The 14,646-nt window shown below is 38.8% G+C and overlaps 1 protein-coding gene across 9 annotated transcripts in view; it reads left to right on the top strand.

Annotated features, from left to right (window-relative positions):
• ARHGAP12 (Rho GTPase activating protein 12) overlaps positions 1-14,646 on the top strand; it is a 70,676-nt gene that overhangs the window by 24,114 nt on the left and 31,916 nt on the right. For all 9 annotated transcript variants that reach the window (XM_060782496.2, XM_060782495.2, XM_060782500.2 and 6 more), the window contains one exon: positions 13,347-13,610. In XM_060782496.2, the coding sequence (XP_060638479.2) occupies positions 13,347-13,610 (264 nt within the window). The remainder of the gene's footprint in view (positions 1-13,346; positions 13,611-14,646) is intronic.

The raw sequence follows: 14,646 nt of genomic DNA, 5'->3' as shown, positions 1-14,646 counted from the left end.
ACTACAGACATCACTCCTTTCTATTAATAATGCTGTTTTATTACTTAAAAGAAATATAAAGTTCTGAATACTTTGTGCTAACGAGAGCAAAGACAAAAATATGTGTACAACTTTATTTTAAAGTTGTACACATATGAGAAAAGAAAATAATGGGATGGTCTTCTGAAGCCTGCTGTTCCATGAATTGCAGGAGTTCTTTTCTAGAGACAGATGACAAATTTAAGCCTGCTACTACATTTTGCTTGCCCTGTTGGGTGTGGGCACACAGAGAAATCATTGGCATTATATAAAGCTGTGCCTGATAACAAGGAAATGAATTCCTTTTCTCTCTGACACAGATCAGTTAAGCGAATTTAATGCATATGTAATAAATGACATTTGAAGCAAGTGAATCTGTATTAAATGGAGTAAGATAATTATTTTTAGAACAGGCAGGTTATATAAAGCTTTTAATATTAAGTCTGGTTTATATCAGTTATTTTTTTAAAAAATGTTTTAATAATTGGTTCTGTTTATAAACCACATTGATTTAAATGGAATCGCAATACAAAATCTTATAATCTGTTAATGTATTTTTCCTAAATCTTTAAATGTGTTAAAATGGTATTTTAGTGACCTTTACTTTAGAGTAATTTGCATTTGAGGTTGAGTGTTGTGGTAACAGATAAGTGCCCATTATTAATACAGCTTTACTAGACAAATGTTGTCTAGACAATCGGATGCAGCTAAGAGCTCCAGGAACTAGCACCTTGTATGTTCTTAGGATCAACAGTGATGGTGTCTGGGTGATTTTAATATATTTGCTTTGTACTCCAAGTACCAATCACTTTATGCATGCTCCTCCTTTTCCCCAAATTGGAAACTGAAGATGACTTATAAGATTCATTTAAAAAAATCCCATGTAGCTAAAAACATTAAGATTAAGTATTCTGCTCTGGAACTACCCATCATCAATGGGCATTTTGTTTAGGCTTAAGACTTTCCCATCTCCTAAATGTGGTTAGTTTTTGAAGTTCCCCATTGTCTTGTTCATTTCTTTATTTCCATTGGTATATGTTAAAAGGGAGGGTGGGAGAATTGCAGAACCAGAGAACAGAAGCATGGAAGCACATTGATTTATTCTATGCTGCGGTGAGGAAAGCTTCTGTTTCACCGTAAATGGACAGAGAGTAACAAATGAAATAAATCGATTACCTTTTTGAAACAGAACACTGTGCTGCAAAACAGAAACATGTATAAGTTGTGTGACAACATTTTGGACCATCCTCATAGGTAGGATAAAGACTTTATAATGATACATTCTGGCCTGGCATAGTAACCAGCTGTTATTTATTTCTTTCCCTCTTAGGTTCTGGACATTCCCCTTCAGTTCTTTGCTTAATCCAGACTAGTTAGAGGTTCTCCTGGTCAGACAGAAGGCAGATTAACAGGGGTGCAATTCAACCTATGCTGAAAACTCAGGTTCATAGTTTGAGCATACTCTTGGACTCAATCCTGAGATTAAGACTTTTAAATACCAGAGCGAGGTTGCTCAACCTTGAGTTTAGTGAAGAAGTTTCAAGGTGTTCTGCTAGAAATTATGAATGAAAAAAAACCCATCCTTCTTTTTGTTGTAATTTTATGCAAATGTTTATCAAAACCTGAAAAAGGTTATTCCAAGACACAAAGGTTGAGAGGCTATACTAGAGGAATATAATGGGTTTAATATGGGATATAAATGCTATGGGATATAAATGATACTTTCGTTGTATTTCAGTGCGAGCATGGCAAAACTAAAGTGAAGGCTTTATCTCCTCTAATTTAAATTATCAAGTAAAATGTATAATTAAAAGCTTTGACTAAGTTGTACTCTCAATTTTGATGGTATACCACGGAATTCAGTTAGCTTTTGTTTAGGAAATATCTGATTTCCAAAATAGAAAACATATTTTGAACACGCAACTTAGTTTTTTCTACGCTCTTTGAGTTTGTCATATGTCTTAACTAATCTACGGTAGTGTTGGTTGCTAGAACAGATAGATTTCTGTAGTTTTACTTGTCAACATGTAGTGGGCCATTGGTTTGATTCTTGGAAGCCCAAAATCCTTGGATGTTCAAGTCCCAGTTTATACAGTGGCATAATAAAATGGTGTCACTTCTATAAAATGGCAAAAATCAAGGTTTTCTATTTGGAATTAAGCTGTGGAAGGTGAAATTCCTGGGTCAAGAATCTGAGGATACAGAGCGCTTACTATGCATTTTAAAACTTGGTTTCATGTTGAGACATATTTAATATGTTCTGTTTTAAAAAATATAAGAATAGATAACTCAACAGATTTCTTGTGTATGTGCTTTCAGTTTGCATGTGCTTAACAATCAATGTAGGTCATTTTATTCAAGGCTTTTGGTTTCGAGTTGTGCATTTAGGATGCCAAACTAAAGGTCATTTGAGGGGAAAGGGGGGAAGTTTCTGTAGCTAATCTATAATCCTTAAGAAACTTAATTATGATTATTTTTTTGGTGCTTTGATAAATCATCATTCATCTCCAGCCATGCTCATATCAATACCAGACTACTTGAGAGTAGGATCAAATACTGATTTGAGGACATAAACTTGTGCTTCATTGATCCGTTAGTTAATATTTTTGTACAGCTTCTGTAGACTAACATATTTTATGGTTTGTTCATAAATAACTGCTCATGTTCCTTTGCAAACTGAAAGATGTTGTTATTATTATTGTGTTTATTTATACCTTGCTTTTTCTCTTCACAAGGAGACTCAAAGCGGCTTACATAAAAGCATTTCAGTACAATTTAATATTTACAAATATATCAACAGTAAAACAGAATGAAGTATAATGGGTATTAAAAATTCAGTTAAAATCATAACATACATATTCAGGCTGTAAACCACAGCAACCCCGAACTTAATCCACGTCACTTATAATAACGAAGAACTTCGTACTGGTGGGAAATTTAGTTCCTCCTTTTTGTTGAGGCTTAATGACAGCTGTTACTAAAGACACCGTCTGTTTAGCAAATCCTGCTGAACAGCACAAGGTCATTGTAGTTAACTGCTAAACAGTAGTTGTTGAGGCAGACAGCCAAGTTCTGTATGTCCTTTATGCATGTTATGGGCCGGTATGAAGAAGATGGCTGTTCTAGTGAAAACATGGGATTCCAGGCTATAGCCATTCAATTGCCTAAAAACAGATAATTTTAATTAAATCATTTGTGCAGATTGAGCCTGTTATCCAAAGAGAGACACAGCCTGTACAGAGAAACAGTTATAGTTGAGTAGTACTACTCGCTTCCAAACATCAAGTAATAATTTAATTTTTACACCTTTCTGTACTGAGAAGTTGAAAGTCAGTCTTGTTCACATTGTAGCTCTAAAAGTGTAAGGATTATCTTAGGTGCTTCAACACATACAACTGAATCGTATTCCTACTCTTCCAATCTGTCAAAAAAGATAAAAGATCAACTGTCATCTTAAAGCAGGATGTGGTCACTTACAGCGTTGTGGTAACGAAATGTACATTTCAGTTTTCAGTAAACCAACAGGGCTACTGTGATGTGGAAGTTGCTACTCAATTTCCTTCCATCTTTGGCATTTGCTCTTGCTTCAAATATTTAAAGATGTTTGAATACTCAAAGGATACTTTAAAAAAAAATCCTTGAACTCTTGCTTTGTAAATGGGACTAGTACCTACTCTCCCCTCTTCTTTTTTGCTGTAGTAAGCACAATGACATTAATTGCAGTCATGGGAAGGAAGTTGCAGAGCCTGCAGCTGACACAACTTTCAGGCAGTTCCTAGTCAATTTCAAGCTTCTGTGCAGCATTTATCTTGTATCAGAGTTAAGGGATTTCCCTTTCTTCTTGGAAATAAACAAGGTTTTTAAAAACTTGGGGAAGGCAGAGCTTATCCGCCCCAGTGCTGTTTCTCCTGAGCTACTCTTCCCTTACTGCAGTGAAGCTTTAAAAAGACGAATCCTATTAATTTGGAATCAGTTGAGGCTTTTAAAAATCCTTCCAATGTTTGTGAGGAGGAAGTGTGTGTGTATGAATGGCACATTGGCAAATATATCAGTGGAGTAGCCTTGCTCATTTGGGGTTGGTTTGGTTCACCCATGATGAGATTGCCCTGATGTAGTTGTCTCTTGGAGCCAGAAGTCACCATTATTTTTGACTTCATCACCGTTATTTTGAAATGAAATTGACTTCTCCATTAAAGTATTCTTGAATTTATCAGCTTTTGGTGGAGACTCTTTGACAGCCCTCAATGATGCAATACACAAATACATGGGTGAGGATGATTTATCCTAAAGTAGGTTCTATTATTTTAGGTTTAAAATGGGAATGTTCTAGTGAGTTGCTATTGCAGTTGATCCTCTGAATGCTGAGTGTGATTTTATAAATGAACCACGTGAATGTCTCTGAATGGTGTGGCACCAATTACTCCATGTTGCTTTGTCAGCTTTAGAGAACTAATTGTTGTCATCTGAGATGTGGAGTACTGTTGATCTGATAGGATTCTATATTGAGGAGACCAAAATAAATAGTGGTTTCAGAGAGTTGTTTATTTCTGTCTTGTTTTAGTTTTTTAAAACCAAGTAATGAATAACAGATTGCTATATAGATTTTGTAGTTCGTTTCAATAAATTCATTGTCTGGGATATTCTATTAAAATATTTTGTTGACCTATTTCAGTGATTACTAGCAGGTGAATAAAAATAGAAGATAAGATAGTTACATTTAGATATTAAGTTAGTTTTCAGCTAGTTATTCTTCATCATAAAGTGTATTCCCTGATGAAATAAAACAAAAAATTCTTAGTTTTGGTTTTGTTCAACCCACTGATCTTGTATGCTAAATTTACTGTTTATGCAAATTCATGGTGGCTTTACAGTAAGAATAAATGAAAGAAGTCAGTAGAGTATAGACAGAGTTCTTGTATGTAACAGTTGAGTGCTATAGACATTATATTTGTTGTAGGAATTGCATGATACATTGTATGGGGCATCATAAAATTATACGTTTGGAAGAAATCCCAAGAATTCTCTAATCCAGTGGTTCTCAGCCTGTAGGTCTCCAGGTGTTTGGGCCTACAACTCCCATAAATGTTAGCCAGTTTACCAGGTGTTAGGATTTCTGGGAGTTGAAAGCCAAAACATCTTGTGACCCACAGGTTGAGAACCACTGTTCTAATCATCTGTCTCCTAGTTTGGGAGTATAAACTAAAGCACCCTTGAGAAGTACCCATTACTTCTCAAGGGAGATTTAGGGAGATTTATGGTGAAGTTTGGAGATTTTTCCATCATCTTCCAAGATAATCTATTCCACTGTTAAATACCTCTTACCATCAGGAAGGTCTTTATAATGTTTACTTGGAATCCTTCAGTGTAATCTGTTGACCCTCTCCTAATAGAGTAGCTCTGTCTTGTACATGTAAAGCTATTCACATATCTAAAGATGGGTGTTTTGTCATCTCTGGATAATTTATTCTCCAGATTAAGCATGCCCAAGTCTCTTATTTTCCCCCCTCATAGATCTTAGTTTGCATATCTTTTACTATTTTGGTAACATTCAAAATTGTCAGTTTGCTTCTTGAACTGTGTTTCCCAGAACTGGATACAGGATTTTAAGTGAGCACTGACCAAAGCATAATAGAACATTATTTTTTAAAACTGTCTCTGTATGGTCCTGGAACCAAACTTTCTCAAGTACTGAAAGTCCACTTCAGTTCTATTGATCTTGCCTAGAAATGTGTTGGCTTTTTGTTTTGCTGTATTCTAATGTTGGCTCATGTTAAACTTGTGGCCTTTTTCACATGGACAGATTCTAGACTAGGAATTTCCCATCTCCCAATTTTTCTTGCTCAAATGCAGTAACTTGCATTTATTACTTTTGAAAATCATTTTGTTAATTTTATTAGCAGTCCAATCTGTTGTGGTCAATTTGAATCTCCGTTCTGTCTACTCCAATTCTATTTCACTGCTTTTTACTGGTTCACAGCAGCTACAGCAATACCAACAACGCAGTAACTCAGCATTGTCTGGAATATAAAAGGTTATCCATGTATGAAATTGCTTTATATCAAGTCTGATCATTGCTCTGTCTGAGTTAATATTGTCTACTGAGAGTATCAGTAGCTTTCCAAGGTCTTAGGCAGGTCAGTGTTTTGACAGGGTTGCTGCTTGTATCAGGGATGGTAAACACAGTGTCATATTTATCAGTCAGTTGTGGTTATCATCCCAAGTCTTGAGAGAGGGCAGAAAACAGTTCTACACAAAACAGCTAAAAACCAGTCATTGACCCTCTTTCTGGGATATTTCTGAATGGATATTATGGCCAGCAGAACAGACAGTTCATTCAGCTACTGAGGAACATCAAGTGACTAGAAGATAATAGATGTAATCCACTTCAGCCATTGTATAAAATATACTTGTGTCTGGGTCTGTCAAGGGATGGGGGAAGAGAAGCAGCTAGGATTATTTTCTTCTTTAAAATACAGTTCTAAAGTCCAGAGCCTATTAAAAACAGTTAGAAAAACCTTTTGTGGTAGTTGAAACTGTCTTGTGCTGGTTGAACTGCCCTTATGCCCACACAATTCCTTCTGGCTGCTTGATCTTGAAGAAGAACCAAAAAAAGGGGTGGAATGAAAAGGGGTTGAGGGAGGGAATAATCTAGTAATACCAGATCCAGTCCTTTCTCAGCTGAGGGACAAATGTCCTGTGTTTGAAACAACCTTTGGCTAGGATTGGAGTAGTCCTAAGAAGTTTCCAACTGAGAGTGGCTTCCATTAAGCACAACTTCAGCTACCTTAGTGTTGGCTCTTCTGGCTCTTGGTCATCTTGGTGAGTTAGAATTGTGTCTTAATTGGCTAACACTTAAAAGTTTTCTTAAATGCATATGGAGAATTTAAAATTATACAGTTTGACTTGTGAATATTTCAAAAATTGATTAGAACAGTATAAACAACTCTAAATAACTCTTAATGTTTGTTTACAATACTGTCTTTAAAAAGTATTTTTAATTTATTAGGATAAGAAAATTCTTTTACATGCATACCATTCAACTAGAATGTAGAAATATTGTGTGAAATAATTCTAAACGAGTGGGGGATTTGTAGATGCTGAAGCATGCCTTGAAATTGCACTGTGATACTTTTTAACTTTGAAAATTTTACTGTTAATTTAATTGTTAAGTTGACTTTGGTTTGTTATGAACCTGTGACTGAGAGGTCTCCAAGTGACTTAGTTAGCAGTAAAGTTACTCAGGACTGTGACTTCCTTGATCATGTGTCTCCATTTGTATTGTAGCCTTCCCCTTTTCCTACTGCCTTCTCCCTTACCAAGAAGCATGATACTTTCTAGTGAGTCATGTCTTCTCACAATGCTTCCAAAGTACAGTTTAGTCATTTTGTCTTCCAGGGGAGAGGTCTGTCTTGGTTTGCTTTGGGCCCATTTATTTGTCTGTATGGCAGTCTATAGTATCCATAGAACTATTCCCATTTCAAATGAGTTGACTTGAAGCTTGAGGAATAAAAAAATGAATCTGGGGGAAATAAATATAATTGTTCCTGCAAGGTTGGCGATAAATATTTACAGGAGATTCAAGTGACAGGGTTCAAGGAGATTTAGGGTTTGTGTCTCTATTTTGATGAATGGAGGTAGGCTTTCTGCTTTTATTATTGTTTCTCTAATGCCATTGTTACAATCTAGCAAAAGACTAGACAGTTTGAAATCTGAAGGACATGTGTGCACATGAACTAATTTTCTACTATAATCATCATATGCGATCCCTCATGGCCTTCCAAGTGTAGGGTCATGGCAGTGCGTCCGTAGGTGACTGTAGAGACCTATTCTTGATCTGCATGTTCTTTCGCAGTGAGGACATGGATTTCCAGGTGGAAGACAGGAATTGGCTTGATGTGCCTTCCTCTGGACACATTTTTTTCTTTCACCCTTCATTTCTACCTCTTTGAATTCCACAGCACTGTGTACACTACTGGAATGCATTATGGTTATGCAAAGAAGCTGACACTTGTACAGATCACCAGTCAGATCTTCAGGCATTATGTTTTGGTAGTTGCTTTTTAAAATAAAAATTTCTGTATTGATTTCTGATTTTGGCTTGTCTTGATAGATCTTGTTTTGAACTACTGATGAAAAAAATTGTATTAGTATTCACATTTTCTGATTGGTTTGCAAAGAGGTGTGACTAATGTTGACTGTTAATTTTCTATAGCAGAACTGAAATAGCTTAGTTGGGAGAACAAATCATGCAGAGATTAGTGATAAGAGGAACTGCTTTACTAGAAAGAAGGTAGGACAAAGGCCAAGGCTATTCAGCAGCAGGGAGGACAAAGAGTGGAAAATTAGAGGAAGGCAGGAAGGATGCCCTTTTGGGTATTTAGCAATTATGTGAGTGCTTTTTATAGTACATGAACCTGATTTGGATTGGAATTTGGAGGTCCAGAACCACTCTGGAGATCAAGTCCTTCACACCTGCTTTATAAATAGAGACAGGAAGAAGGAAGAAGCATTTGTAGAAGTGACATGGAGCCCCCCCCCCCCCCCGGCCACAAATTAGCATGAATATGAGATGTAGAGATCCCAGTCTAGAATGGGATTGCAAGCAGAAGATAGCGTTTCTCAATGCCAGTGTTTTGATCTGGATCAGGTACTCAGTCAAGCTTCTCATTTTTAAAGCATTCACACTGTTGGTGAGCATGTGACTTTTATTGTTTACTTTGACTCAGAGAGGAGAGTATTAGGTCTAAGGTGCATTATGAGTAAGCAGTGAGCTGAGAAGCAGAAAGAGGTAAGGATGCGTGATGGTGAAGTTAAAGAGTGATCATTGAAGTAATGGTAAAGCCATTGTAGATAAGAGCACTCTGAAAATGTGAATCAAGAAGATGACTTCCAGCAGCTTGTCTGCTTTGAACGTATTTGCCAGAATTTCAGCATCTTTATGTTTATATAAAGACTTTAAAAGTTTATAGTTTATTTCTACATTGTTTTTAAGCATTTTCAATATAAAAACAGTATAAATGATTCCTGCATATATGACCTTTGTAGTCAACAACGGAGATGAGTGGCTGGTGCCCTGATTTACAGTTTATTGTATCCTATCATACTGAGGCATGTAATACTGTGCATGTAATTCAAAGTGCTGGCTTGAGCTTATAAAGCCCTAAACCAGTGGTTCTCAACCTGCGGGTTTCCAGACGTTTTGGCCTTCAACTAGAAATCCTAACAGCTGGTAAACTGGCTGGGATTGTAGGCCAAAACACCTGGGGAGCCACAGGTTATTATTATTATTATTATTATAACTTTATTTGTACCCCGCTAGCATCTCCCGAGGGATTCGATGCGGCTTACACAGGCTGAAGCCCCAAAACACAATACAACAATACAATACCTAAAGCAAATTAAAAACAGTTAAGCAGAAAAACAATAACTGTAACAATACAACAAGACACTATTAAAACTGGGCCGGCCAGAGTAGGGGTACAGGATTAAAAGTGCTGATGTGGTGGGAGGAATGTAGGATTATAAAGCAAGTGCAGTGTGCAGTGTGCAGTGATCTTGGTTCTCTATAGTGCTTCTAGGACTTGGTGCTGGAGGTTCCTAATCTGAAAAGGCACATTGGAACAGCCAGGTTTTCAAATTCTTTCTGAAGACTGCCAATGTAGGGGCCTGTCTGAGATCTTTTGGGAGGGCGTTCCAAAGTCGGGGGCAACCACAGAAAAGACCCTGTCTCGCGCCCCCACCAAGCGCGCTTGCGACGCGGGCGGGATCACGAGCAGGGCCTCTCCAGATGACCGGAGTGAGCGTGTGGGTTCGTAGACAGCGATACGGTCACGCATGTAGGGTGGTCCCAAACCGTTCAGGGCTTTGTAGGTCAGCACCTGCACCTTAAATTGGGCTCGGAAAATAAACGGCAGCCAGTGGAGCTCCTTGAACAGGAGGGTTGACCTCTCTCTGTAATGAGCCCCGGTTAACATCCTGACTTCTGCCCGTTGGACCAGTTGGAATTTCCGAGCCGTTTTCAAGGGCAGCCCAATGTAGAGTGCATTGCTGTAATCCAATCTAGAGGTGACCAAGGCATGGACCACTCCGGCCAGATCAGCCTTCGCGAGGTACGGACGCAGCTGGCGCACAAGTCTCAGTTGTGCAAAAGCCCTCCCGGACACCACCGACGCCTGAGCCTCAAGCGTGAGCGATGAGTCCAAGAGGACTCCCAAGCTACGGACCTGTGGCTTCAGGGGGAGTGTAACCCCGTCCAACACAGGTTGCCACCCTATACCCCGATCCGGTTTGCGATCGACCAGGAGGACCTCTGTCTTGTCGGGATTGATCTTCAGCTTGTTCCTCCTCATCCAGATAGGCACAGCGGCCAGGCACTCGTCCAACACCTGAGAAGCCTCCTTGGAATTGGGTGGAAAGGAGTAGTAGAGTTGTGTGTCATTTGGAGATGGCACCCAACTTCAAAACTCCGGATGACCTCTCCCAGCAGTTTCATGTAGATGTTAAAGAGCATGGGAGACAGAATAGAGCCTTGCGGGACCCCACAGGTCAAAGGCCAGGGATCCGAGCAGGCGTCTCCCAGCTTCACCATCTGGGTTCGTCCCTCCAGGAAGGACCAGAGCCACGACAGAACCGTGCCCCCGAGACCCATCCCAGAGAGGCGACCCAGAAGGATACCATGATTGATGGTATCGAAAGCCGCTGAGATGTCCAAGAGAACCAACAGGGTCACACTCCCCCTGTCCAGCTCTCTATGGAGGTCATCCACCAAGGCGACCAAGGCTGTCTCGATGCCGTGACCAGGCCTGAAACCAGACTGCGACTGATCTAAGTAACTGATGTCATCTAAAAAGCCCTGGAGCTGGGAGGCCACCACCCGCTCCAGCACCTTACCCAAAAAAGGAAGGTTGGAGATTGGCCTGTAATTGTTCAGCACCGTGGAGTCAAGGGAAGCCTTTTTGAGGAATGGGCGAACCACAGCCTGTTTCAAATTAGATGGAAAAATCCCTTGCTCCAGCGATGCGTTAATAATCAACACAAACCAATCAACCAACCCCTCCTTGGCAGATTTAATAAGCCAGGATGGGCAAGGGTCTAGAGTCGAAGTGGTCGCCCTCACAGCCCCAAGGACCTCTTCCACGGTCTCAGGAAGAACAAGCCTAAAAGAATCTCACAAAATTGGACAAGCAGATACCTCCGTCACCTCCTCTGGCACTGCGATGAAATTGGAGTCGAGCTCAAGGCGTATCTGAGCAACTTTGCCTGCAAAGAACCACTGTATTGTTGGGTTTTTGTTTGCCTTTGCCTTCCTCTGAGACTGGGAGAATATGATTTAATGAAGGTCACCCCTTGGGCTCCCATGACAAAGTGGGCATTTGAATCCAGGTCTCGAGAGTCAAATCCTAGCACTCAAACCACTACACCGTGATGGGTCTCTGGCCTATATACATTGTTATATGTTCATTAGAGGGAAAGTGAAATACACAAAAACATTAGTTACGATTCTAATAGCAGGACTTCCTGGTGTTTCAGTCAGTTAGGGATTCTCTGAATTAAGCCTTCCTTGGATTCTCTGCCTTCCATGAAAGACAGAGGAACACTAGGTTCAAAAATCTTTGCATGTTTACCTATAAAGATCACTACGTTTTTGAATGCCGAAGATTTGTACTCCTTGGTTAGAGTGGATAGTGAGCGTGCTCTATTCCAGCTTTGTTACTGTATGCCACCAAGTTATTTCCAACTTATTCTCCATAAGTGTCACACAACCAAGGTCATCCAAAGGGTTTCCGTGACTAAACAGGGATTTGAATCTTCGTCACCAAAGTCGTAGTCCAGTGCTCAAATCAATATACCACATAATTCTAGGTAGCCTTTTGTATTTAGAACAGGCATGGGCAAACTTTGGCCCTCTGGGTGTTTTGGACTTCAACTCCCACAATTCCTAACATGCTGGATTTAGAGCAGTGGTTCTCAACCTGGGGTCCCCAGATGTTTTTGGCCTTCAACTCCCAGAAATCCTTACAGCTGGTAAACTAGCTGGGATTTCTGGGAGTTGTAGGCCAAAAACATCTGGGGACCCCAGGTTGAGAACCACTGATTTAGAGGGTTGTGGCTTTTGAAAGGTGGCACTTCGTAACAAATGCTTATGGTCCTGCATTTTGGCAGTTTCTGCAATTACTTTGTAAAGCTCTCTTTCTCTCCCAATATCCCCCTTTCTTCCCCAATAACCATTTCCCCCACTGAAAAAAGAAAAGTTTTTGGTGTGGGGATTAATAGATATCACTTCAGATGTACAGATTTAACTAATTTTCTTATGACATGCAAAACTTCTGAAAATTTTGCACATTCCTAATAACGATATGTAACAAGGCAGACTTATTTGATTGTTAACTGTGTGGCCTGAGAATAGATAAATGAAGTATTGAGTATAAACTGTGGAGTATAGCATATAGAGTATGAAATATAATGCCAAAAGCTACATGTGTGTATGTAACATAGGAAATCTGGTAGCAGACTTAGGACTTTGGATTTTTTGAGTCTTTCTGTCTGTAAGGGGGAAAAAGGAAGGCTGTGTTTTGAATTGATAGATTAAACCATGGAAGCCATGTTCCTCAGTCTGCAAGACCTAAGTGGGGCTGTTGATCCTTGGAGGATCACCATAGGTTGACTTGACAGCAATAACAGGAACAACAAATAATCAAGAGGGTTTTTTTTGTGTTATGGGTTGGTTATTCAGTGTGAGCGTAAATATTGAAAATGGTTTCTGAGCCAGTTTCAACAAGAATCTATTATATATTCAATGAAATTTCCATGTTACCATAAAAAGACATAAAATAATCCAGTTGCATGCTTGAGGCTGACTGGGAAGAAAGCTTTCCTTGTGCACTTGGTCCATGAATAATGCATGTTGTGCTATATAATTTATTATAAAGAGGCATAGCACCTTTGGGACTAACTAGGAAAAAATAAATCTTTTTTGATTACATGTCTTAAGCAGTTTATTCTGCTTTTGAAGTATGATAAAATCATCATATATCAAGAAATGACATTCCAACTATAAATATTTTATCATAGCCATATGAAATTGATTTTTATATCTCACAAAATTAGAGCTCTGTTCTGATGCTAAAATAAAATGAGACATGACAATGTATAACTTGTAATACTTTTTCTTCCAGACTGAATCAGGATTTATTTATAGAATGTAACCCTTCACATTGACCTATTTCTGAATTAAGGTATTCCTTTGTATTCGCAATGCCAGTAGAGTTTCTCTGCTTATTGATTCAATGCTATCAAATCAGTTGATATCTTTTTATCTTACATTATAGCCAACCACACCACCAAGCCAAGGAAGACCAGATTCACCGGTTTATGCAAATTTGCAAGAACTGAAAATATCGCAGTCTGCACTCCCACCTATACCTACAACTCTTGCAATCCAAATTAATGGAGAATGGGAGACTCATAAAGACTCAACAGGACGTTGTTACTATTACAACAAAGGAACACAGGAAAGAACCTGGAAACCACCACGCTTGACTCGGGATCCAAGCATAAGTAAAGGAGACACTTTGAACCAAGCAGATCATGAGGTAAGTTTGAACCAATACTTACTAAGCTTAGAGTACAGGTGAATTACATGCATTAACATTTTTGGAAACTAATTGATTTTTTCCCAATTAGATTTTTTTGTAAGTAGTTGAACTAGTTCTTTGAGCTTTTGTTTTAGTTCTATCCAAATAAAGGAACAGTGACACTTTCTTGTTTAGGTCAGTCATACTGTTACTTACATTGATGATACAAATTTGAGTTATGTAGTAGGAGAGGTGCCAGACCAATAGACTGATTACATTGAATAAGTAGTACATACATCTGGGTTTACTTCTCCATTGAAAGTCGTATAGTTTTGAATGCACTTTACTTTTCTAGTCTAAGAACATTGAACCATGTAAAAATAAGAGTAGCCAAAATCATTATAATTTTCAGAATTCCAGACTTAGGGAACTTTGAGTACAAGTAGCTGTGTAACTATGGTGTCGTGGTTACTGTAATTAGTTCTAAGTGGTATTAGTTCCTGGATTAGTTCCTGGCCTTGAAAATTGATGATTTTTGCTTGTTAATTCTGATGAATAATACTCTGGCTCATGAAATGCTTTTTGAGGTGTCATAGTATATTGAAGTTCATGGCTTTGCATCACCTTCTTTATATCATTTTCTGTGGGCTCCAGAGCTACTACGAACCTGCCAAAAGTCAAGAGAGGGCTACACTTCTTCTTAAATCCAGTAATAGCTCTGTTGGATCTCTATGGTAGTAGATTCCTTCTTATACTGTAGAGATCAGCCATTTGGCAGGGTAGAGTGTCTTCTCCCTTTCCAGAATAGAAAAATATGTTTTTTTAGTTTTGTGTCAGCATTCTGCTCGACTGTCTTTGACCATTTAACAGAATTTGTGTGGTCAAGGCAGTTTGTATATACCCTGCAAGCTATGTGCTGTCCACCCATGGTTTAAATATTTAATGAAGTGACTAATCCATGGCCAGGTACTAAGTGCAGATCACTTTAGGAATCCTAATTCTTCCCTGAAGCCTAATTTTGGTGTAGAATTTAAGGCACCGCTTTTCTTTCTTT

The sequence above is a fragment of the Anolis sagrei genome, chromosome 6, assembly GCF_037176765.1.
Source record: "Anolis sagrei isolate rAnoSag1 chromosome 6, rAnoSag1.mat, whole genome shotgun sequence".
NCBI classification, from domain to species: domain Eukaryota; kingdom Metazoa; phylum Chordata; class Lepidosauria; order Squamata; family Dactyloidae; genus Anolis; species Anolis sagrei.
The sequence above is the reverse complement of the archived record's forward strand: the minus strand, read 5'-3'. Positions and strand labels throughout refer to the sequence as shown.